At 55.8% G+C, this 22,500-nt stretch overlaps 1 protein-coding gene across 2 annotated transcripts in view; it reads right to left on the bottom strand.

The window, feature by feature from the left end:
- Window positions 1–22,500, bottom strand: part of SORCS2 (sortilin related VPS10 domain containing receptor 2) — a 452,327-nt gene that overhangs the window by 81,274 nt on the left and 348,553 nt on the right. For both annotated transcript variants that reach the window (XM_042985024.1, XM_042985025.1), the window contains one exon: window positions 2,243–2,407. In XM_042985024.1, the coding sequence (XP_042840958.1) occupies window positions 2,243–2,407 (165 nt within the window). The remainder of the gene's footprint in view (window positions 1–2,242; window positions 2,408–22,500) is intronic.

The following is a 22,500-nucleotide window of genomic DNA, read 5'->3' as shown; positions in this document are numbered from 1 at the left end:
ACCCATCACCTATCCATCCATCCATCCATCCATCTACCTCCACCATCAATGTCCCCCAACCCCACCCAGCACCCACCCATCCCTCCATCCATCCACCTCCATCAATGTCCCACACCCCACCCATCACTTATCCATCCATCCATCCATCTACTTCCACCATCAATGTCCCCCAACCCCACTCATCACCTACACACCCACCCACACATCCACCCATCCACCTCCATCAATGTCCCTCAGCCCCACCCATCACCCATCCATCCACCCATCCATCCACCTCCATCAATGTCCCACACCCCACCCATCACCCATCCATCCATCCATCCATCTACCTCCACCATCAATGTCCCCCAAACCCATCCAGCACCCACCCATTCCTCCATCCATCCACCTCCATCAATGTCCCCCAGCCCCACCCATCACCCATCCACCCACCCATCCATCCATCCATCCACTTCCATCAATGTCCCACACCTCATCCATCACCCATCCATCCATCCATCCATCTACCTCCACCATCAATGTCCCCCAACCCCACTCATCACCCACCCACCCATCCACCCATCCATCTCCATCAATGTCCCTCAGCCCCACCCATCACCCATCCATCCATCCATCCATCCATCCATCTACCTCCACCATCAATGTCCCCCAGCCCCACCCATCACCCATCCATCCATCCATCCATCCATCTACCTCCACCATCAATGTCCCCAACCCCACCCATCACCCACCCAGCCCTCCATCCATCCACCTCCATCAATGTCCCCCAGCCCCACCCATCACCCACCCACCCGTCCATCCATCTGCATTTCAACATCCATCCATCCAATCAATGTTGTCAGCCAGGAACTTGAGACAAAATGGTGGAAAAACTAGGGACAGTCTCTGCCCTCGAGGAGCTTACCCAGACAGTAATCAAATAATATCACAGATACACAGGCACACTGCCATGAGCCCTGAGAAAGAGGTGCACTGGCGCCTGGAGGCGTGTGGAGCAAGGGGGCCCAAGCAGGCCTGGGGGTCGCAGAGGAAGGTTCTGGAATGGACAGCTCCACTCCCATTTGCCTCCAGACTATGTTCTGCCCTTCTCCACTCTTCTCTGCCCTGGGGGCTGTGGCCTGTGTGGTGTCCACTGTCCAGCCTCACCCTGGCTGAGTTCCCGGTCCCGGGCCTGGCCTCCTCCTGGGCACCTGCCAGAGACTCTGGGGGCCTCACTTGCACAATGACAGGCTGAAAAATCCCCACACCTGTGACCCTATAGCGCAAAGAAGGACTTGGCAGATGTGATTCAGTGAAGATCTTTAGATGGGAAGATTCTCCTGCATTACTTGGGGAGGGGCGGGGGGGTGGCAGAAGGAGATTTCTAACATTTCTCAGATTTCTCTCTCTCTGTCTCTCCGAAAACACAGCAGATAGAGAGAGGAAGATGCTGCCTTTGAAGATGAGTGGTTCCTTCACAAGCCACCGAATGCCAGAAGCTGGAAAAGGCCAGGTTCCCCCCAGAGCCTCCAGAGGGAACAAGGCCCTGCAGACACCTTGACTATGGCCCAGTGAAACTGACTTTGGACTTCTGGTCTCCAGGACTGTGGGAGGCCACACTCCTGCTGTTGTAAGCCATCAAGTCTGTGGTCATTAGCTACAGCCCTGCCAGAAGCCAGTACTGGCCTTTGCTACTCTAGGGCTCCTTTCCTTCCTCCACCGCTCTCGCCCTCTCCTGTGGCACCTCGCCCCCAGCCCTCGGGACCTGGGGTGGGGGCCGATCCTTCCTGGCACCTGCCCTGAGTCTCTCATACCCCCCTGGGCCTGGAAAGAGCCCTCGGCCACATTCCCCTCGATTGCCCCGGGAAGGTGCCCTTGGGTCCCTGTGGGGCCCTGGTGACACAGCCCCCGGAGGAGAGGACACGGAGACGGGATCTGAAGGATGCCCCACTTTCCTAGTGAAAGGGGACACGCATCCCAGGCTGGCAGAAAGACCTGGAAAGGCCCAGCATGGGAGGTTGTGTGGAATGTTCTAGAAATGGAAGAAGCCTTAGGGCTGGTACACACAGAGGGGAGGCAGAGAGGAACAACCCTAATAATTACCTACTGCTTTTCCATCCTGTCTCACACACTTACCTGTGCCGAGTGCACTTGGTTCCCACACAAGGCGGCCGAGCGCGGGGGCATCCAGACCACCCAGACCTCGGGGGGACGGCTGCACTTGGCCACGACACCACCCACGCTCCAGCCCCGGCCTGCTCACCGTGCTCTCCTTGCTGTAGGCCAAAACCTTGTCCTCCTCCTTGGGGTGAAAAATCAGAGTTTCCACGGAGAAGGGGATGAGCTGCTTCTGGAAGGTGGCCCCCTCATCCGTGCTAAGGAACAGGCTCTGGTCCCTGTCGCTGAGTGAGGAGCTCACCAGGACGACCTGAAACACAAAGCCGGGAAGACGTGAGGCCTCCCCGCTGCACACCGCGGAGGGCAGGGCGGGAAGCAGCCGGTGGCCAGCCCCTGCCCATTCGTGCTGACCCGTCACTCATCCGCTCGTTCGTTCACCCGCTCAGCAGGTGTTCCCCAGCCCGGGGTGCCGGGTGGGCGTCGTGGGGACGGTGAGGCCCCGACAGTGAGCCGGGGGTTTCGGCGGTAAATGATCCGTTCTGTGGGGGGCAGCAAGAGACGAGCCAACACGTCACCCGTCGCGCAGGAAGTACCATTCCCAGGCTGACCGGTGCCCCGAGGAGACAAAGCAGGTGCGGGGAGAGGCTGGCACAGGGCTGCCTACAGAGGCACAGAGCGGGACCGGGTCGGGCGTGGCCCGGGACAGCGTGCGCCGGGGAGCGGACCTCGGAGGTGAGGTGGCCAAGGGGAGGCGGGCCTGGAGGGGTGGCCTCCTGGCAAATTCTGTGAGGCCCTAATTAGAGGGCGCCGCAGCGGGTCGAATGGCATCCCCCGGGAGGATGTGCCAGCCTAACCCTCACTGAGGACAGGCTCTTCACAGACATGATCGAGTTAAGCACCTCAGGCCTGGAAACGACAGACGAGTGACCCACGGAGCGGACCACGCCATCAGGCGCATCCCCTCTGCAGGTGGCCGCTGTGGGTGGGGGTCCCACAGGGCCGTTCTCAGCTCCGCCTGGAGGGTCGGGAAAGCCACAGCCCCAAGGGGCGCATCCTGTTTTGGAAGCCGGCCTGTGGGGCCCTTTCCGGACTTGCCCACTTTTCTGCTCAGGTAAGTGCACAGGTATAAACCCTCCCGTGGGGTGTCCCACGTCTTACGGGAAGGTCAGGAAAGGCCAGCCCTGGGTGAGAACAGGTCGGACCTGCCGCCTACACTCAGGGGTCCACAGGAACCCTCAGAGACAGAGAAAAGGGGCACAGGGAGAGGCTTCCCTCCGCGCCGCCCCTCCCCCAGGCCAGAGGGCATCGGCCAGCTGGGGGGCTGGGAAGGTGATGCGGGCACCTGGCCCTGGGAGCGGGTGGCCCCCCAGGCTACGTGGTCAGCCCCCCGCAGTGTGGATGAGCCCACCCTCTTCTGGTAGGTCCAGTCCCCACGGAGAAGCTGAGGGTTTTCCTACCCTCAGGCCTCACGGAAACTTCTGGGCTCCTCAGAGCCCCAAGGAGACTGCGAGCTCCGTGGCGGGGCCCCTCCTGGACCAGCCTCCCTCGCTGCCTCCTGCTTGTACCCTGGCCATGGCCAGGGCGGTCCACCCACCCGCAGTCACCCCACCTGCCCCCTCTGTTTCCCCCCCACCCCTGGGCCCGGCAGAGTCCCCTGCTTCAAGGCTGCAGGGGACCCGGTATTGGCCCATCAAAAGCTCACCACCCTTCCTGGAGGTAAGCTCTTGCCCCGTGTTCAGGCCTGTGGAGTCCACTGCTGCCCCCCTCCCCGCCCCCACCCCTGCAGGGCCTGTGAACTCCACACCCTCGTGAACGAATGAATGAGTGAATGGACAGACACCGCGTGCTGGTGGAGTAGGGGGCTGGGGGCACACTCAACCGCAGACAGCCCAGTTCCAGTCCCATGCCTCTGTGACCTCAAGCAAGCTGACTTACCCTCCTCTGCCTCATTCTCCTTGTCTGTAAAATGGGGCAGATAATCGGCCCCTGGCACCGGGCCAGTCTGCAATGCAAGTCTAACACAGGTGTGACCAGACCGTCCTCATGAGAGCTCCAAGGGGCGGTTCTCACGTCTGCTTGGCTGATGGGGAAACTGAGGCACAGAGCGGGGTGCCGTGCTGGCAGGGGGTGGGACTAGCCTGGCCCAGACGAGCCCGGCTTTCCCGGGGGGAGTCTGTGGGGTGCTGAGCCCCCTTCGTGTGGCCTTCCCACACCCAGCATCCCTCTAGAAGATGATGAAACACACGGGCATAAATGTCTCTACAAATGAGAATCCAGTGTGCCCTTTGCAGGGGAACCCCGAGGAGCTCTGCTAATATGTTAACAGGTCTCCTGGGCCACGGCGCCCTCCCCCCGCCCCACCCCAGCAAACGGAGGGTCTGAAGGAGGAGGGCAGGGCACTCCCGGAGCCTGGTCCCTCAGAGGCTGTGCTCCTGGAAGGCGGGGGAGGGCGGGGTCGGAGGTGTCCCTCCTGGTGTGGTTTCTGCGCAGGAGAAGCTGAGGGGCTGGGAGCGGCTGGGGAGCCGGCGTCATGTGAACTGGTTCCGGGAAACGTTTCATGACAAGGGGGCTTAGACCCCCGTGGAAAGGAGCAGAGAACAGACTCGGGAGCAAGTACAATTCCTATGGATTTCACACGGGCAAGACGGTAAGGAGGCGTGTTACGATTCTGTCCACGGTAAGTGTGGTCGTGTTGGGGCACAGAAATTGGAACGGAGGTGTTATTACCCAGCTGTAAGGAAACGGGACGACATGCACGGATCTTGGGGGCGCCGTCTAAGGGAGGTGAGTCAGAGAAAGACAGATACTGCGTGACCTCACTTACAGGTGGAATCTTAAACACGAAAACAAGGGCCGCCCGGGTGGCTCAGTCCGCTAAGCGTCCGACCTCGGCTCAGGTCATGATCTCGCGGTCCGTGAGCTCGAGCCCCGTGTCAGGCTCTGTGCTGACAGCTCAGAGCCTGGAGCCTGCTTCCGATTCTGCGTCTCCCTCTCTCTCTCTGTCCCTACCCTGCTGGTGCTCTGTCTCTCTCTCTCTCTCAAAGGTAAATAAATATTAAAAATATTTTTAAAAAAATGAACTGAAAGAAATACAGGAGACCCTGACAGTGGTTGGTTTTAAGTGGTGGAGTTAAAAGGGCTTTATTTTTTTTATTTTAAATAAAATTTTTAGTGTAGGATAGTTTTACATTTACAGAAAAGTTGCAAAGATAGTACAGAAGGTCCCGTCACGCCCCCGCCCGGTTTCCTCTGTTGGGATATCTCGCATCAGTATCAGACGTTTGTCACAGCTAAGGAATCAGCATCAGCATACATGTACCCTCTGAATGCCACACTGCGTCCCACCAGTGTCCCCACGAATGGCTTTTCCCAGTCTAGGACGCCATCCGGGGCCCCACGCAACATTCAGTCCTCACGTCTCCCGGAGTTCCTCTGGGCCCTGACTTTCTCAGACTTTCTCCTGGTTTTTCATGACCTTGACAGTTTCGAGGAGTTCGGGTACTTTGCCGATTGCCTCTTAGATTTCAGCTTGTGTGCGCTTTCCTCGTGGTGTCACTGGGGTTACAGGTCTGGGAGGAAGGGCACAGAGGTGAGGACCATCCCTAACGCAGCGGGTCCAGAGTGCACGCCCTCGAGGGGGCCCGTGGCCGCGGTGCTGGCCTCGCTGGCCGTGTGGTCACTGGAGACTGGAACTCACTTTCTCGCCGTGTCCACGCTGTCCCTTTGGAGGATGTCCCCAGGCACAGCCCACATCTGCCGGGGGAGGGCCGCTCCCTCTTTGAAGGCAGAGACTCGAGTTATGTGCATTCTGGTGAATTCTTCTGCTGGGAGACTGGTCTCTTCTCCCCCATTTGCTTATTCAAGCATCTATTTACATCACTATGAGCTCATGAATATTTATGTCAGACTCTGAGTTGTAATTCAATGCTGTTCCGTTATTTTGTTGCCCAAAGGCTCCAGCTCTGGCTATTGGGAGCTCTTCTTGGCTCCTGGGCCTTTCTTGCCAGAAAACAGCTTGCTTCTACTTCTAAAGGTTCTGAGCTGCCCCTGGCCTCCCGGGATGCTTAGGAGGAGAGAAACAAATCACCCAGATCTCTCACCCTCTTCGTGGAGACGGCCCGGCTCATTTCAACATCCGCCCAAATCATTTCAACATCCGCCCAAATCGCGGGCCACACTCTGTGCCCCACCCCAGGGCAGCGACCCACACGCCTGGCTCCCACGGGGCCAGGGAAGCCCAACTTCCACTCACTGAAGTGCTTTCTCGTGACGATCATTTCTAAATGTTCTTACAAGGCGACTGTTTGCTTGTTTACCTCCCCCAGTAGGTCGCGATCCTTGAGCTTAGGGAGAGCGACTTAACTCCTATCTTGTACTGTTAACGTGTAGCACAGGCTTGACAAGGTGCTGTCAGCTACCCATGCCTGATGGATGCGGAAAGCGTGTGTGAATGCATAAGTCCGTCTCAATTTGTGGCTCCCAAGGAACTGTTTGCTTTCCTCCTTCAGGAGGAAAACATTCCTAGGGATATTGAAGAAGCCTGGAGACCCGACGTCATAAAAATTCTCATTCACTTATTTCCTTCCATTTTTCAAAGCTTCGCACATCAATGAAGGCTCGTTCGTACGTTCGTTCATTCATCCATTCTTTCTTTCTTCCACAGTTGTTAAAACTGCAGAACCAGGCAAAGATTTAGGTATGCACAGGGCTTTGTGGCAGCAGAGCCGGGAGAATGTAGCATCCAGGTACAGGGCAAAAGGGAGGGCTTCCTGGAGGAGGGGATACCCAGATGTGCCTTCACAGTGGGACCACGACAACCCCAACCTCAACCCTGATAATTCAGAATCAGACTTGACAACTTCAAAATGAATCCACAAGTGATAACATTAAAACAGCTCCTTTGAAAATTCCTGAGCCCCTGGTTCTGGGCAACTTCAACAAAGCTGAATATTTCTCATTTAAGTTTGGTGTCCCTGCTTTGCAGGTGCCCCCAGCATGAGGTTAGCCTGGTTGTATGATAGGACACATTTCCTCTCACTTGTCAAACACCTCCTCATCCGCGGAGGCTCATTTCAAACATCACCTCCTCCGGGAAGCCTTCCACGATACATATCCTCCAACAGAGTTACTCCAATCCCTCCTCTGCCCCTTCCTGCAGCGTCTTGTGCATTCATTTGCTCCACAGCCCAGCATTCCTAGCGTCCTTCTCTTTGGGAGTCCATCTTTCCATTCCGTCTGGGCCTGTGTCATTGCCACTGTTCCACCTCCAGCCCAGAGCACGGGGCCTGGCACTGAGTGGGTGCCATGTTCCCAGTAAGCGGGGGTTGGCGCTATCCCCGCACGAGTTAGGGCTCTGGGTACGGCCCACCCCTCCATCACAGCCCTGCCTGTGGCGGCACCAAGGTGGAGAAAAGAAACGGAGGAAGCAGTTCTGGCCGGGGGCCCAGCAATCTGGATCGGGCGCTATTTTCAGCCTCAGAGTGGGACAAGTAAGCCAGGAAAGATGGGGGAAGAAAAAGTGCTGACAAGGAGAGGATCACTGGAGCAAAGAAAACAAATCAATTAGCATCGTGCAGCGTGGAGGCTGGCAAATTGCGCTTCCGAATTGGGAACCAGACTATTTTCAATGGTGTATTTTTACTGCTTTCTATTCCGGGGAAGCATATGGTACCTGCTCTAGGTTCTGGGGGCCCACGAGGCTGGGTATTTCAAAATCTGAGGCCACACGTTAGAGAGAAATATGGGACAGCCTCATCAGACTGGCGGCCGGCCCATTTGAGCATGGGTCCCGGGACGGGCGGCATAATTTTGCAGGGCCCAGGCAACGTGCAAACGGAGGGCTCCTTGTTCAAAAAGAATTAAGAATTTCGGGGCTCCTGGGTGGCTCAGTCGGTTGAGTATCGGAGTCTTGGTTTCGGCTCAGGTTATGATCTCACAGTTCCTGAGATCGAGTCCCATGTAGAGCCTGCTTGGGATTCTCTCTCCCCCCCCACCTCTCTCTTTGTCCCTCCCCTGATAATGCTTTCCCTCTCTCTCCCTCTCCCTCTCTCTCTCCCCCCCCCCTCAAATATAAATAAATAAATATTTTTTAAAAAAAGGAATTTTAAGACAGTGGCAGGTGAGAAACCAAGCCCTAGGTCCTGTGACGGCCCAGGTTACACGCACACCGGGAGCCTGCCCCCATCACCCCAAAACTATCCAACTGATAAACTCTGGGACCCGTAGCCCCCGCATCACTGGAGTCTGCTAGGAGTGCGGAGTCTCGGCCCCACCCGGACCTGCTGGACCAGACTGCATTTCCTCAACGTCCCTGGTGAGCCCCAAGCCCCCTCCGGGTGGAGGCTTGCTTTGCACAGTAGCTCCTGCTGGTCGTCAGCTCTGAGCCCACTGGCCGCGTGCCCCTCGGTGCGCTGGCTCACCCTGCCGCTGCTCCCCACCCACTGACGAAGACACACCAGCCTGCATCAGGCCCCGTCCCCGGGGTTCTGTCGCTCACGCCCCACCCTCAGCCTCTGAGATGCCGCTCTCTGATGCTTCTCCGGGCGTGGAGAGAACACGGAAGCCGGCCCCAGGAATGCAGCGAGCCCACAACGCGAGCCTGGGGGTCTGGGGGGTAGAGCAGACCCCGGAGGCACACGGAGCTGGGCTTCACGCCTCGGTTGCCCCCCTGAACTGTGCAGCCCTGGGAAAGCTGCTTCACCTCTCTGAGCTGCAGTGTCTTCCTCTATAAGATGAAGACAGGAATCCCACTGCAGAAGCGATCAGAAAAGAGGGTCCCTGGGGCACAGCCGGCACGCTGAACGTGCCAGAAGCAGGCCACACAGGATAACGGGGTTTATTATGGCGGTGTTTTTTTTTTGTTTTTTTTTTTAAACAAGTTCACCAAGCACCATCCTGAGTCAGGGTCACGTTGTGGGGGCAGGTCACAGGTGGCGGTGACAGGGACAGGAAGCCTATGGCCCCCTGCACCGTGAGATCCCAGGACAGACGTGGGCAGAGGGCAGAGAGGGTGCCCTGGAGGAATGACCCCTGTGGCTGGGGCAGGAGCAAGGGCACGGCCAGAGAGGCCAAGTGCCCTGTGGAGGTGCCACTGCCGGCCAGCGTCGTCCTCTCTCCCTACATTCCCCATCTGCACCAGTGGCACACATCCTGGCCAGTGACATGACTGCACCTGCCCAGGAAGTAGCAACAGACACTGGGGCTCCCGTCCCGGTGGACTTGGGAGGGTCTAGAGACACCTCCCGCCTTCAGGGGCTATCAGGAGTGGCTTCCAGAAGTCTGCAGGTCGGTCCAGGGCTGGGGGGATGGATTTCTGGCCATGTGAAGAGGCAGGGTGAGGCAGGGAGGGGAGGGGGGCTTTCGGTTCCTCTTCATCCTTTTCTTCTCCCCCCGCCCCCCCCTGCCAGGTCAGGAGACCCGCCTGAACCGGGGCCTGAAGACGCCCTCCTGGGACCCTTCGCCCCGAGCCTGTGCCTCCCAGCCTGCCTGGCTCACCTCCTGCTCGCACCTGCTGGCCTGCCCCGCCCCCGTGGGAACCGCGTGTGGCCCCGCCCTGCCCTGCTCAGGCCTCCAAGGCCAAGTCGCCTTCCCCGGCCCACCGCTTCCCAGGGCAGGGTTTCCGGCCCATCTCCTCCAAAAGGTGGTGCCAGCGCCCCAGCCTGCCTCACAGCAAGGCTCTCGCAAATCACAGCTCTCAGTGCTCCGAGTTATAAAAGGAAACAAACAGCATCCAGAAACTATTTCTTGCCTCTGCTACAGCTCTGTGTTGAGTGTGCAACAGATCTCTGGTTTCCATTCAGAACTCCAACAGGGAGAGGATTTTTTATTTTAGCCTGCCCTTTCCCAAGCGTATGGCTAAAAGGGTCCCCGCCCCAGTCCCCGGAATCCGTGTCACCTGCGGTCATCTATTTAAAATCGCCCATCGCCCAGTCTATTCCTGGCCGGACAGCTGTGCCCAGCTGGGGGACACAGAGCACTTGGCTTTGACTCCAGGAGAGGCAGGAAGCAGAGACAAATAGGCACGGCTGAGTCCTCGGGCCTTATATTAGAAGCTGTGGAGAGCACCTTCTACACGCCCGTGTGACTCCCGAGGAGGAACATAACTCCCCGCCCCGCGCCTCACTCTTGTGGTTGCACGCATCCTGCTGGGACACTGACCGCACACTCAGCCCCCCCCCCCCAGAGTGATCACTCCACACGACGCTTTCGGTTCGGGTGGCCACGAGCACAGAAGAGGTCACGGGAGCACCACTGCGCGGTGGGCCGGCCATCTCTGGGTTCCGTGGGAAAAATATAAGCGCTCCTCCTTATTTTTGTGCTTTCTTAAACCAGAGAGAGACGTTATTGGAAAAGCCACGGGTGATGTGAATTAATGGAAACGCAAGCCTGCACGATCGCGTCGCTGCTGGGGACCCTTCAGGGTCTCCTCTGCCCGTGCTCCTGAGTGCGGCATTCACGACACTGCCCCATGACCTCGCCCTGTGGACCTCACGGTCACATGACCCGAGGTCCAGCCATCCCAGACGGCCTCCCATCCCCCAAACGCCCGCAGCAGCCTCACCCTCAGCTTTAGAATGCCCCCGACTTTGCCCAGACACCCTTGGCTGTCTTCTCATCGACTGCAGTGAAGGCTGAGGCCTGGGGGGGAAGGTCTGGGGGAGGGGGGATCTCCCAGGGTCCGGAGATCGAGCCCTGCGTCGGGCTCTGCTTGGGATTCTCTCTCTCTGTCTCTCTGACCCTCTCCCCTGCTCACGTGCACACGCTGTCTAAAATAAAATCTTAAAATATTAATAAAGTTTCTTGGCAAACTATAAACTGGGGCAGAACTAAGATCGAGAGACGTCCTGACATTCGTTCTCAACACAGCTCCTGAAAGAAACGTGGAAAATGGCGAGGCTCCCCCTGGCGCTCGAGTCCACACACGCTTCTTGGGGGTTCGCGGCAGGCTGGGCAGACCAAGGCAGGGGGTGAGCGGCTGTGTCTGTGGGCTGTCCTATTCTGGGCGGGATGCCCACCCCCCACCTGCCCTGCACTCAGTGCAGGGAATTTGTAAGAACGTCTGGAGGAGAAGCGTCCAGAGAAATACGCCCCGAGGCACCGAGGGGGTGGGGGGAGGCACACATGGCACATCCCTATTCGGCCTTCACTGATTCAGTCGAGGCCCGTTTTCTGAGCACTGCGGCCTGTTAAGTGTGCAGGAGACAAAGTCACACAGGAAGGACGGAGCCCCCCTCCCGGGGGCCTTGCATCCCAGCGGAGGAGGCAGGTGATGTTTCGGAGCTCAGGAAGTACTGTGAGGAGATGAACCGGGGGTCACAGCGGCCAGTGACCCCCGGTGTGCAGAAACAGGTGTGGAAGCACGCCTATGTGGCTCCCAGCCTTCCACGCGTGCGTGCACAGAAAGACACGCTTGTCTCTGCATGCACATACAGAGAGGATGAATAAAACAGTCCAGAAGGCTAAAAACACTGTTCAGTTCCAGCTGACGGGGCTCTGGGTGTTTGTCTTTCTTTAGAGTGTGTTTCTGGTCCCATCCTCAGCCTGTAAGGCTCTCCTGCCACGGGAGAGGTGCTGAGCCCATACCTGCAGGATGGGCCAGGACGTTTTAAGATGGGTATGTGCTCACTGCATCGTCAGAGAAAACGATAAATAGCATACTTTTGTGAAGACAGGAATTTGCTTGGGAAGAAGAATAAGAATGTACAGGGGCACCTGGGTGACTCCGTTGGGTAAGCGACCGACTTCGGCTCAGGTCACGATCTCGCGGTCCGTGGGTTCGAGCCCCGCGTCGGGCCCTGTGCTGACGGCTCAGACCCTGGAGCCTGCTTGGGATTCTGTGTCTCCCTCTCTCTCTGCCTCTCTCTTGCTCGTGCTCTGTCTCTCTCTCTGTCTCTCTCTCAAAAGTAAATAAACATTTAACAAAAAATGTACATTCGGTTCTCTACTGAGTAGATAAGACAGGAAGAAAATTTTTAAAAAATGAAGATTTCTAGATCATCTATGTACAGTTATTAATGTTTTTTTATTTTTTGAATTTTTTTTAACGTTTATTTATTTTTGAGACAGAGAGAGACAGAGCATGAATGGGGGAGGGGCAGAGAGAGAGGGAGACACAGAATCGGAAGCAGGCTCCAGGCTCTGAGCCATCAGCCCAGAGCCCGACACGGGGCTCGAACTCACGGACCGTGAGATCGTGACCTGAGCTGAAATCGGATGCTTAACCGACTGAGCCACCCAGGCGCCCCCAGTTATTAATATTTTTAATTCAACTGTATTTCCTTCTCTCTTTTCATCTTTCCTTCCTTCCATCCATCCATTCATTCATCCATCCCTCATCCATCCACCTTTCTAGGCAACCAATGTTCCTTCCTTCCTCCCTCCCTCCCTTCTTTCCTTCCTTCCTTCTGTCCTTCCTTCCTTTTTTCTTTCCTTCCTTCCTCCTCCTTCTTTCCTTCCTTTCTTCCTCCTCCCTTCCTTCCTTCCTTCCTTCCTTCCTTCCTTCCTCCTTCCTTCCTTCTTTCCTTCCTTCCTTACTTCCTTCCTTCTTCCTTCCTTCCTTCTTTCCTTCCTTCCTTCCTCCTCCCTTCTTTCCTTCTTCCTTCCTTCCCTCCTTCCTTCCTTCCTTCCTTCCTTCCTTCCTTCTTTCCTTCCTCCTTCCTTATTTCCTTCATTCTTTCCTTCCTTCCTTCCTCCTTCCTTCTTTCCTTCCTTCCACCCTCCCTTGCTCTCTCCTTCCACCATCTGTCCATCCACCCATCCATCTAGCCATCCCTCTACCACCAACCTAGCCAACTATCCAAATTTCCCCCCACTCCTCCCTCTTCGACCCATTCATCCTCCATCCATGAATCCATTGACCACTCTCTGCCAAGTGGATGTAAGTGCTCATGAGGAGGGGAACATTGTACACGTTGAGTCCGGTGCACATTTTAGTCACCTACTGCAATCATCACTGAACCCACCCTCCTTGGTGTGGGTACCAGTGGCTCATGGCTCCCCATCTTGTGTCTGCATAGACCTGAGATGCAGGGGTGGACCATAAGAAGGAAATTGCATTCACTGAGAACCTGCCATGTGCCTGGCCTTGCGCTAGGTGCTGGCACAAGGGTTCCCATGTTTTGGTCACAACAGCGACGAGGTGGGAGATGTTTTTTCTCTGTTCTACGGACAAAACCCAGCAGCGTGGAGGGGACACTGACCCGTGCGGGCCCACGGAGGCTGAGAGCCGTGGCATTGGCCCAGCTCTGCCTGACGCTAACTGCCTCGTCCTGCCTCTGAGTCAAGACTTGAACTGACAGGCATCCAACACGATTTGGTAAAACGTCCACGCAAACACAATCATGGAATGGGTTTTCAGGCAAGGGCTGGTTCGGTTTTAATTACTGACCTGACAATCACTCAAATGCCAGGAAACATCCCCAAGAACATTTGTAAATTTAATGGAGAGGCAAACCTTTTCCCTTCGGCCAGAGGCTGACTCAGAATATCTTGTGTCTGCTCGATAGTAACCAGATAAGGCAAACATATTTCAGGCCATAAAAAATAGCTCATCACCAATATTTTACAGCCCTGATTTATTAATACACTTGTCCGTAGCATCGTGAAATGAGAGGTCCCCCGCCGCCCCTCCCCCGTCATTATTGATGATCTCTGTTCTCTAAAGGGGCTTACGCTGAGGCTTTGGAGGGAAAACGGTTTAATTGTGTTTTGTTTGGTTGTCTGAAGATTGTCTTCAGACAAAGCTAAAAGCCTGCTTGCTTGGGCGGAGGGTGGCGGACGGCTAATTCTCCAGAGTGACTGTGTTCTGGAAGACTGTCTTTTATCAGGACGGCTGTATTAACCGTGTACGATTAGATCTGCGAGCAATTTGTGTATCTATCTGCCCCCTCACTGAACGGTAGGGAGCGAGAGAACGTATGTCAGTACCTGCTACGCCTTTTCAGCAGTGACTCGGGCAGCGTCCCGGCTTTTGGAAATAACTGTGGGATCTCTCAAGGCTTGCTCTCCAAACGTTTGGGAACAGACACCAAGATATCCTTGCCACTGCTGGTCGAGTTGATGGAAATGTCGCAGCATCAACTAGAAGCCACTGTCATCCCCTTCCCTTGAGATGAGGGGAAGGCCGAGGCCACGGTCATCGGTGTCAGAACTGCTGAGGTTCCGTGGTCACAGAATCAGGTAAACGCAGAGCTGAAAGGCTTCCTCCGGGTGAGGAACCTGAATCCCCACCGGGATGAGACCCATCAAGGTCTTGGAGCTGGTGTCACCTTGAATCATGGCTCACCTGAATGAGACGCTTCGTGTCACGCAGAGTAGGTGACAGCACTGTTCATAAGATGAGTGTACATAACATTTATTGAGCATTTACTGTATGCCAGGCACGACACTGAATGTGTTACATGTAGTTCGACAACCCTCCAGTGAGGTAGTTACCTGCTTTCCTCCCTGCTGATGGATGAAGCAAGTGTGCCACACGGAGGGCAGTAACCCTCCCTGGGTGGGCAGCTGGAGCCAGGCTCCACCCAGGCTCTTCCTCGCACCTGCAGAGATGGGCAAGGGGCACAGAGTGCCCTTCCCACCACTGTTTACTCAGGCGCCCACGGGACCGATGTCAGCTCATGCCAGGGGCAGAGCGAGGGCAGCCTCGTTGCCCTTGGCTTGATGGAGCCCACAGTCACCACGACTGAAAAAGCACATAAAGGGGCATTTATGAACTCCAAGGGGGCCCAACCATTCCATAATGGGGGGGCTCTCTAGGAGGGCATTGGCAAGACCATGAACTCCAAGGGGGCCCAACCATTCAACAATGGGGGGGGGTGTCTAGGAGGGCATTGGCAAGACCATGAACTCCAAGGGGGCCCAACCATTCAACAATGGGGAGGTGTCTAGGAGGGCATTGGCAAGACCATGAACTCCAAGGGGGCCCAACCATTCAACAATGGGGTGCTGTTTAGGAGGGCACTGGCAAGACCATGAACTCCAAGGGAGGCCCAACCATTCAACAACGGGGGCGCTGTCTAGGAGGGCATTGGCAAGACCATGAACTCCAAGGGGGCCCAACCATTCAACAACGGGGGCGCTGTCTAGGAGGGCATTGGCAAGACCATGAACTCCAAGGGAGGTCCAACCATTCAACAATGGGGGGGTGTCTAGGAGGGCATTGGCAAGACCAAAGAAACAGTGAGACAGGTCAGGTGCAGTGGGAGGATGAGGAGGCCGCAGAGGCAGGGAGAGGGCTGCAGGCGGTGTAAAGAAGGTGACGGTGGCAGGACTGGGTGCCCAGTGGGTGAGGCAACCCTGAGTCTGAGGGTCTCTGGCTCTCGCCTGCAGCATTGAGATGAAAGCAGTGAACCAAATGGACCCAGTGCCTCCCGCTGCTGGGGAAGAGCCTGAGGACACAGGAGTGAGCAGGAGGGTGAGGAGAGGACCAGAGAGGACAGTTCAGGGAAGCCACGGGCCACTGATAGTGGCATCAATTGTCAAGGGTGGGCTCTGGTGTCCCCAGGTACCACTGATCATCAAAGGTGGGCATTGATGTCCCTGGGCATCACTGATCATCAAAGGTGGGGGGCTGGTGTCCCCGGGTACCACGGATCATCAGAGGTCGGGGACAGGTGTCCCCGGGGAGGGATGGTGCCATTCTCCATCCCTTCTTTCTGTCCTCTTAGTCATGTGCCATCAGTCAGCAGTGAGTCGTGTGGCTCCTACTCCTTAGGGTCAGGGAGTGGCCCTGGGGTCAGAACAGCCTCCCGAGCGGTAGGTAAACTGAACAAACACACAGCGATAATGGGAGAGGGGAGTACTCTCCTTTGTCCATTCCTTGTCACTGTTCCACCACAAGTGGATGACGATTTAATTAACGTTCTTGGGGAGACAGCTCTGGAGAATTCCCGAGGGGTCTCAGCGGTCGTGCGGAGACCGATGTGAACCGAGGCTCTGGCTTCCGGGGAGAACCATCTGGGCCGGTGTTTCCAGATGCAGCAGTATGAATAAGCTCCTGGCACGCAGGCTGCCGGGACCCCCCAACCACAGCACTCAAGGTGGAGGCTGGCCGCACGCCCTCCCACAGGCACAGATCAGAGGAGGTGGGGGGCGAGAAGGAGGAGCGGGGCAGGTCCAGCCTCTTCCTGTCACTCAGGACACAGGGGCGGCCCCAAATAGGTGGCAGGCCATTTCAGAGCCTCCGGTGGCTGGGGTGCCGGCCAGACCAGCACAACTTTCTGATGCTGGATTGCTACAACAGTGTCCCTGCCCCTCTGCTTGGATGCCTCCAGTGATGGGGGGGCTCCCTACCTCACTGACCACGTGAGTGCTTCTCTTTATAAAAAAGCTCAGCCCTCCAAGGCACAGAAAAACGGGCTTTGGAATCTGGCAGACACACTGAATTCTGGCCATGCGCATACAGCAGTGTGACCTTGAACCAGTTCCGTGGTCCTGGGAGGCTAGACCCCACCATTTGAGAAGGAGGGGGACACCATCCACCCTCCTGGCTCCCCGCTCTGGTCTCTCACTTCTACCAAGCCTCAGGTAGAGTGGCAGGAGGAGGTCCCGGCAGCCTGGTGACGAGGGCCGTGATCCCTGGCTCTCCTTGACGGCTGCTCTGTAGGCAGGCCCCCTCCTGGGAGCCAAGCTGGGTGAGAGGCTGCACCCTGGGGCAGGACGTGGGTCTTTCTGGGCCCTACTTGGACCAGGATGCCATGAAAATCCCACACCGTCCCCGAGTCACTGACTGACTGACTGATGACTCAGGTCGCTGTGATGGTGTGCAGGTGTGACAGTGGGGTTTGTGCAGAACCCACCAGGCCGGGCAGTCATCATGGCAATGACACCGGTCGTGCTGCTGACAACAGCAAACACAGCACACGCAACACTAACAGTAACAGGATGGGAAGGGGGGGCGCTCACCCCGGGCAGACGCTGCTCTGAGTGCCTTGCGCGTGTTCGCTCACTGGCCCTTCCCGAGAGGCTCTTCCGTTGTTACCCCAACTTTCCTGAGAGGTCACCACCTCGGCCAGAGGTCTGTCAGCTCAGAGGAGGCCGAGCGGGTGATGGGGAGGCTCTAGGCCCCCAGCCAAGCAGCCCTTCTCTGATCTGATGTATTGATTGGGTTTCTGTATAAGATTTTGTTTGGCAAAAGGGTTTGATGTTAAAAAACATATTTCACCACCTTTGATGTTGTCCAGTCACCATCCCCCCAACACACACACACACACACACACACACCCTGCATTTTGGAGCAAGAACGTCAAAAGAAGGCTCTGGAGACCCGAAGAGAAATTCCCTCCACTCCTGATGCTCCCATGGACCAAGTCAGCCCTTGGGTCGGTTCTGAGCTGGGCAGACCGTCCAAATCCCCTCCAGGCCTGGCCACGCTGCCCAAGGCACACAGAACCCCACCTGCTAGAGGAGGTGTGGGTGCCTGAGGCTGACGGGGGACATGGGAGCCCCCTCCTGACACAGCCAGAGCTGGATGGGACCCAGATCTGGGTGCCTGTGCTATTCATGGCCTGCCGCCTGCCACCTCCCCTCTGTGGACTGCCTCTTGGTGGTGAATTCACCATGGGGAGCGGGGCAGACAGGCAGACAGGAGAGGGACGGCTGGAGGTGGGCCACTCAGGGTGGTCTGGAATCTCCCGCGGGGCAGTCCTCCTGCCCAAGGAGCAGGAGAGCCGGGGACACGGGCCTGCCTGCTCAGGTGGGAGACCGCAACGGAACAGTGGGAAAGGGGCCCTGCCGTGGGACCCTCAGTCCTGGTCCTTCCACTTACCAACCCCCCAGGCCAGCACGTCAGTTTCTAATTGGCAAGAAAATGGCAAATAACTCCTGCTGCTCCAATCAGCAGGCCAACCTACAGACACTAAGACAAGCCCGGCTTTGTCAGCAGCATCGAGCACTTGTGACAAAGGCCTGCCTTGAGGATGCTTTTGCCTCATGGCTGACACTGTGGGGTGTACCAGCCCCCTATACTGTGGGTGTCGGCCACCAATATCTCCCAGCTGGCCCCTTCCCCAGAAAATTGCCCTCGGCTGACAGGAGACTCTCATCTGGGAAATTATACCCTCCCCTGGCGGTCCATAGACAGTGCTCGGTGACGAGGGGGTGGGAAGGCTGGTCTCCTTGCCTCAAAGGGGCAACTCTGGTTTGTGCTCCTGAATTTGCCGCAGATCAGGCCTAGGTCTGACTCTGCCTGAGAGCATGTCCTTCCTCAGCTGCTTCTTCCCTCGGGTTCCTCCTGAGTGTTTACCCTCAGCCCATCAGCTGCACCAAATCCCTGCCTCAGGCTCTGCTTCTGAGAAACCTGACGTAAGGCTGCTTCCTTTTCTCAAAGCAGACATCTCCCCAGTGGGGAGCTCCCAAAGAGCAGGGGCTCTGGCTGTCTCGGCCACTCTGTGTCCCCAGGGTCTGGCACGTGGCAGGTAGGACTCCCTAGTGCATGCTGTGGGAGTGGATGAGGACCCGCTATGAAAACCTGGCTGCATAAAAGGCTCAGAAAGCATTGGAGACTAGCAGCCACACCAGGAGCCATGTCACATAAGAAAGGCAAACTCTGTTCTCAGCAAAAGCCCAGGCCATTTGTCTCATATTTTTAAGACCAGGGAAAATAATAAATAGTGATGTTGTGGGAGGGGGGCTGATCTGGGAAAGCAAGTGATCCTGTATTGTTCTTCTCTAGCAGGATCAAAACTTTGAGCAGCAAAAGAAGTGCCACGGTTGAGAAATGCCCAGTGGTCCCCAGCCCAGGACACAGAAGAGGAAGAAGAGGGGCAGGAGCCGGCGAAAGACTCATACAGATGCTTGCGTGTCTGCGGTGGTGGGGGAAGGGCTGACAAAATCGGGCCAAGATCGCTTTTCATTGGTGCAACATGTGGACGCGCTTTAAATCACACATACGTACGCACGGATGCACACATACATCAGCACATGTGCGGGCATGCTTACACACACACACACACACACACACACACACACACAAGTACGTTCCTCAAAGCAGCCCCTAACACCAATGCATTCTGAGGGGTGAGTGTCAGCCCGAACCTTGTTCTTGGTGGAGTCTCTTGACCCCCTTAGGACAGTGGGCAGGGAACCCGCAGACTCGGTGGCTGGTGCACAGGGAGGGACGCCATCTAGTCCAAACGCCTTACTTTACTGTCCGGGACACTGGCATCCAAGGAGGGAGAGCCAGCTCTCTATGGTCCACAGGCCCCGGGGGGCCGAGCCAGGACCCCTGGCCACCTAACACTGATGCCAGGACGGGAGACCCTATAGGAGACTTTCCCTCCCGTCCCTGAGCAGGGACTGAAGAGGTGGCCAGTCCAAGTGTGGTGTTGCCGGCCAGAAGGCTTCTGGGCTATTTTAAGAGGAGTGCCTGCTGGGAGGGCATTAGGACGGGGAGTGGCTCACACCAGGTTGCTGACCGGGCACGAGGGTGGTGTGTTTGGGACACAGCGTCTCAGAACTTGATGTGAGGTCAAGAGTGACCTCCAGGCTTTCAGCCTGCCTGGGGTGTTACCTTCCTCTGGAGAGTTCTGAGTGCAGCATGATATGTCTGGGATGCCCCTTAGTCATGACATCCAGGTGTCGTGGGGACAGCAGGAGACCTGAGTGTGGAGTCAGGGGGACAGCAGGGTTGGCAGGTTAACTTGTGTGTGTCCGTGGTATGTGACACCGTGGGACTGGGTAGGGTCATCCAGAGAGGGGGAAACTGGAGGAATTGGTGAACATCCCACCTCCTCGGCTGTGAACCCTGAAGCGGAAGTCTGAGCTAAGAAGGTGAGGCAGAACAGACGGTCAGTGGGAGGCACAGAGTAAAAACAATTCTCTCCCCTTTACAGGTGAGGAAACTGAGCTCAAAAGATAGACTCATCCCCAGAAACACAGCCTGGGAGGGTGGAGCCAGATTTTGAGCTCAAGGTTCTTGATCTTGAACTTCAGAACTGGAGGTGTTGCTTAGAATACCCTTTCCTCTTACACATGGTCAACACCTATACATCCTTCAAAGGCCAACCCAAATGTCCCCTCTTCCATGAAATGCTTCCTGTTCCATTATGGTGACCAATCCCCCATCGCAGTCCCATTGAAGTTTACACACATCTTCACTTTGAACTTATTCCGCCATAGGAGAGTGGTTTGTGATCTAATTGGGCTGTGAACAACTTGAGGTCAGGGAATCTATTCTATTCCCACCCCAGCCCAGTGCTTGCCCAGAAACTCAGCATATGAGGAGCTGTATAAGGGCCTGTTGAATGGAAGGATAGATGATGGATGGAAGGATAGATAATGGATGGATGGAAGGATGGATGGATGGATGGATGGGGGATGGATGGATGGATGGATGGATAGATGGATGAATGGGTTGACAGGTAGATAGAGAGGTGGATGTATGGATAGATGGGCATATAGGCAAATGGGTAGATGGATAGATGGGTGGATGGGAGGATGGATGGATGGGTGGATGGATGGATGGATGGATGGATGGATGGGTGATGGATGGATAGATGGATGAATGGGTTGACAGGTAGATAGAGAGGTGGATGTATGGATAGATGGGCATATAGGCAAATGGGTAGATGGATAGATGGGTGGATGGGAGGATGGATGGATGGGTGGATGGATGGATGGATGGATGGGGGATGGATGGATGGATGGATGGGTGGATGGATGGATGGATGGATGGATAGATGGAAGGGTGGATGGATGGATTGGTGGGTGGATGGATGGATGGGTAGATGGATGGATGGATGGATGAGTGGATGGATGGGTGGATGGATGGATGGATGGATGGGTGATGGATGGATGGATGGATGAATGGGTTGACAGGTAGATAGAGAGGTGGATGTATGGATAGATGGGCATATGGGCAAATGGGTAGATGGATAGATGGGTGGATGGGAGCATGGATGGATGGATGGATGGATGGGTGGATGGATGGATGTGTGTATATATGTAGATATGAATGGATATATGGATGGGTGGGCAGGTGTATGTGTGTATGAGGCAACCAACAGATAGGTAAATAAACAGATAAATGGCACGGCTGGGTGGTTGGATAGATGGATGGCAGGTAGGTATGGTGGAAAGACTGTAAGATTTGTAGTCAAAATATTCAGAACTTGGTCCTGGCCTCTCTTAGGAGCTGCCTGGCAGGCACCACAAGGTCCCTATTGCTGGACCCTGGGCTCATCACCTTTAGGGGTGACCAGCTGTCTAACTGCTGGGACCCTGCGAGGCTCACAAAGGCCATGAGAACAGTTTAGGGAGCACACAGGGCTGCGTGCATGCAAGGCAGCCCCGGGGAGCTTGGCACAAAATGAGCCACTGTGGAGTTCTCTTTGCCAGAAATCACCTCCAAAACGGACACTGAAGGAACATAATTTCCACATGGCTGGCTTTAAAACCAAGTAATTAAGTGGTTTTACAGTCCGTTTTTAAAACAAGCTCTTTAAGTTATGAGTATAAAGCAGTGTCCCTATAATAGCCAAGTTGTTCTGTTTTGTGATTTCTATTGCAATGGATTTTATAATTAAGCAGAAAAAAAAATCTATCCAGGGCTGAGGCTACTTTCTTGAACTCATTTTTTTGGCCTAGTGGGACCTGTCCAACCCGCGGAGATGGGGCTTCCTTGGAACCTGGCCCAGGCAGGAGCCTTGTTGGGGTTCATGGGGTGGTGGGTGACTGATGATGCGGAGGGCAGCCCGGCTACGATGGAGGGACAGCCAGGGGCTCAGGCTGTGTGTGCGTGTGTGTGTGCATGTGTGTGTGTGTGCAGGTAGGCACGCATGGGGACTTTCAGAGGAGACATCCCAACCAGCCTGGACGGAGAGAGTGAAGGAAGCCTCTGGATGAAGGCTGTTCTCTGGTTGGGGCTGTTGTGGTGGGGCAGTGACCCTGGGGTCACCCAGCACACCTGACCTCACTTTGGAGACCTGCTCCTGGAAGCTGGGGTCCAGCTGAAGGGAAGGCTGACAGAAAACACGGGATGCCTGCTTACATTTGAATTTATGATAAACAAGTAACCTTTTAGTATAGGTATTTCCCCCATGTTGTGCATTTTTCTGTATGTGTGCGATATTTGTGATATACTAAAAATAATTCGTGGCTTATGTGAAATTTAAATTTAACTGTCTTTTGTGTGTGTGTGCTCAATCTGGCAACCTTGTGAAGGACTTGAGCCACAGGGGTGGATGATACAGGCCTGCTGGTCACCTCTGGCCAGCCCTGAGGTCAGGAGTGGCCCTTCACCGCCTACAATGAGTGGTAAGCACCCGATGCGGGTAATTTTGGGGATCTGTGGCAGCTCAGAGGAGACACTGAGCCTCCCAAGGGTAGTTAAGGAGAGCTTCCTGGAGGAGGTGTCCTTGAAGGATGAATGAGTTCGTTGGGGAACGTTATTTTGGGACAAAGTTA

Source organism: Panthera tigris, chromosome B1 (genome assembly GCF_018350195.1).
Source record: "Panthera tigris isolate Pti1 chromosome B1, P.tigris_Pti1_mat1.1, whole genome shotgun sequence".
NCBI classification, from domain to species: Eukaryota; Metazoa; Chordata; class Mammalia; order Carnivora; family Felidae; genus Panthera; species Panthera tigris.
Note: the sequence above shows the minus strand (reverse complement) of the source record. Positions and strands in the feature narration are given on the sequence as shown.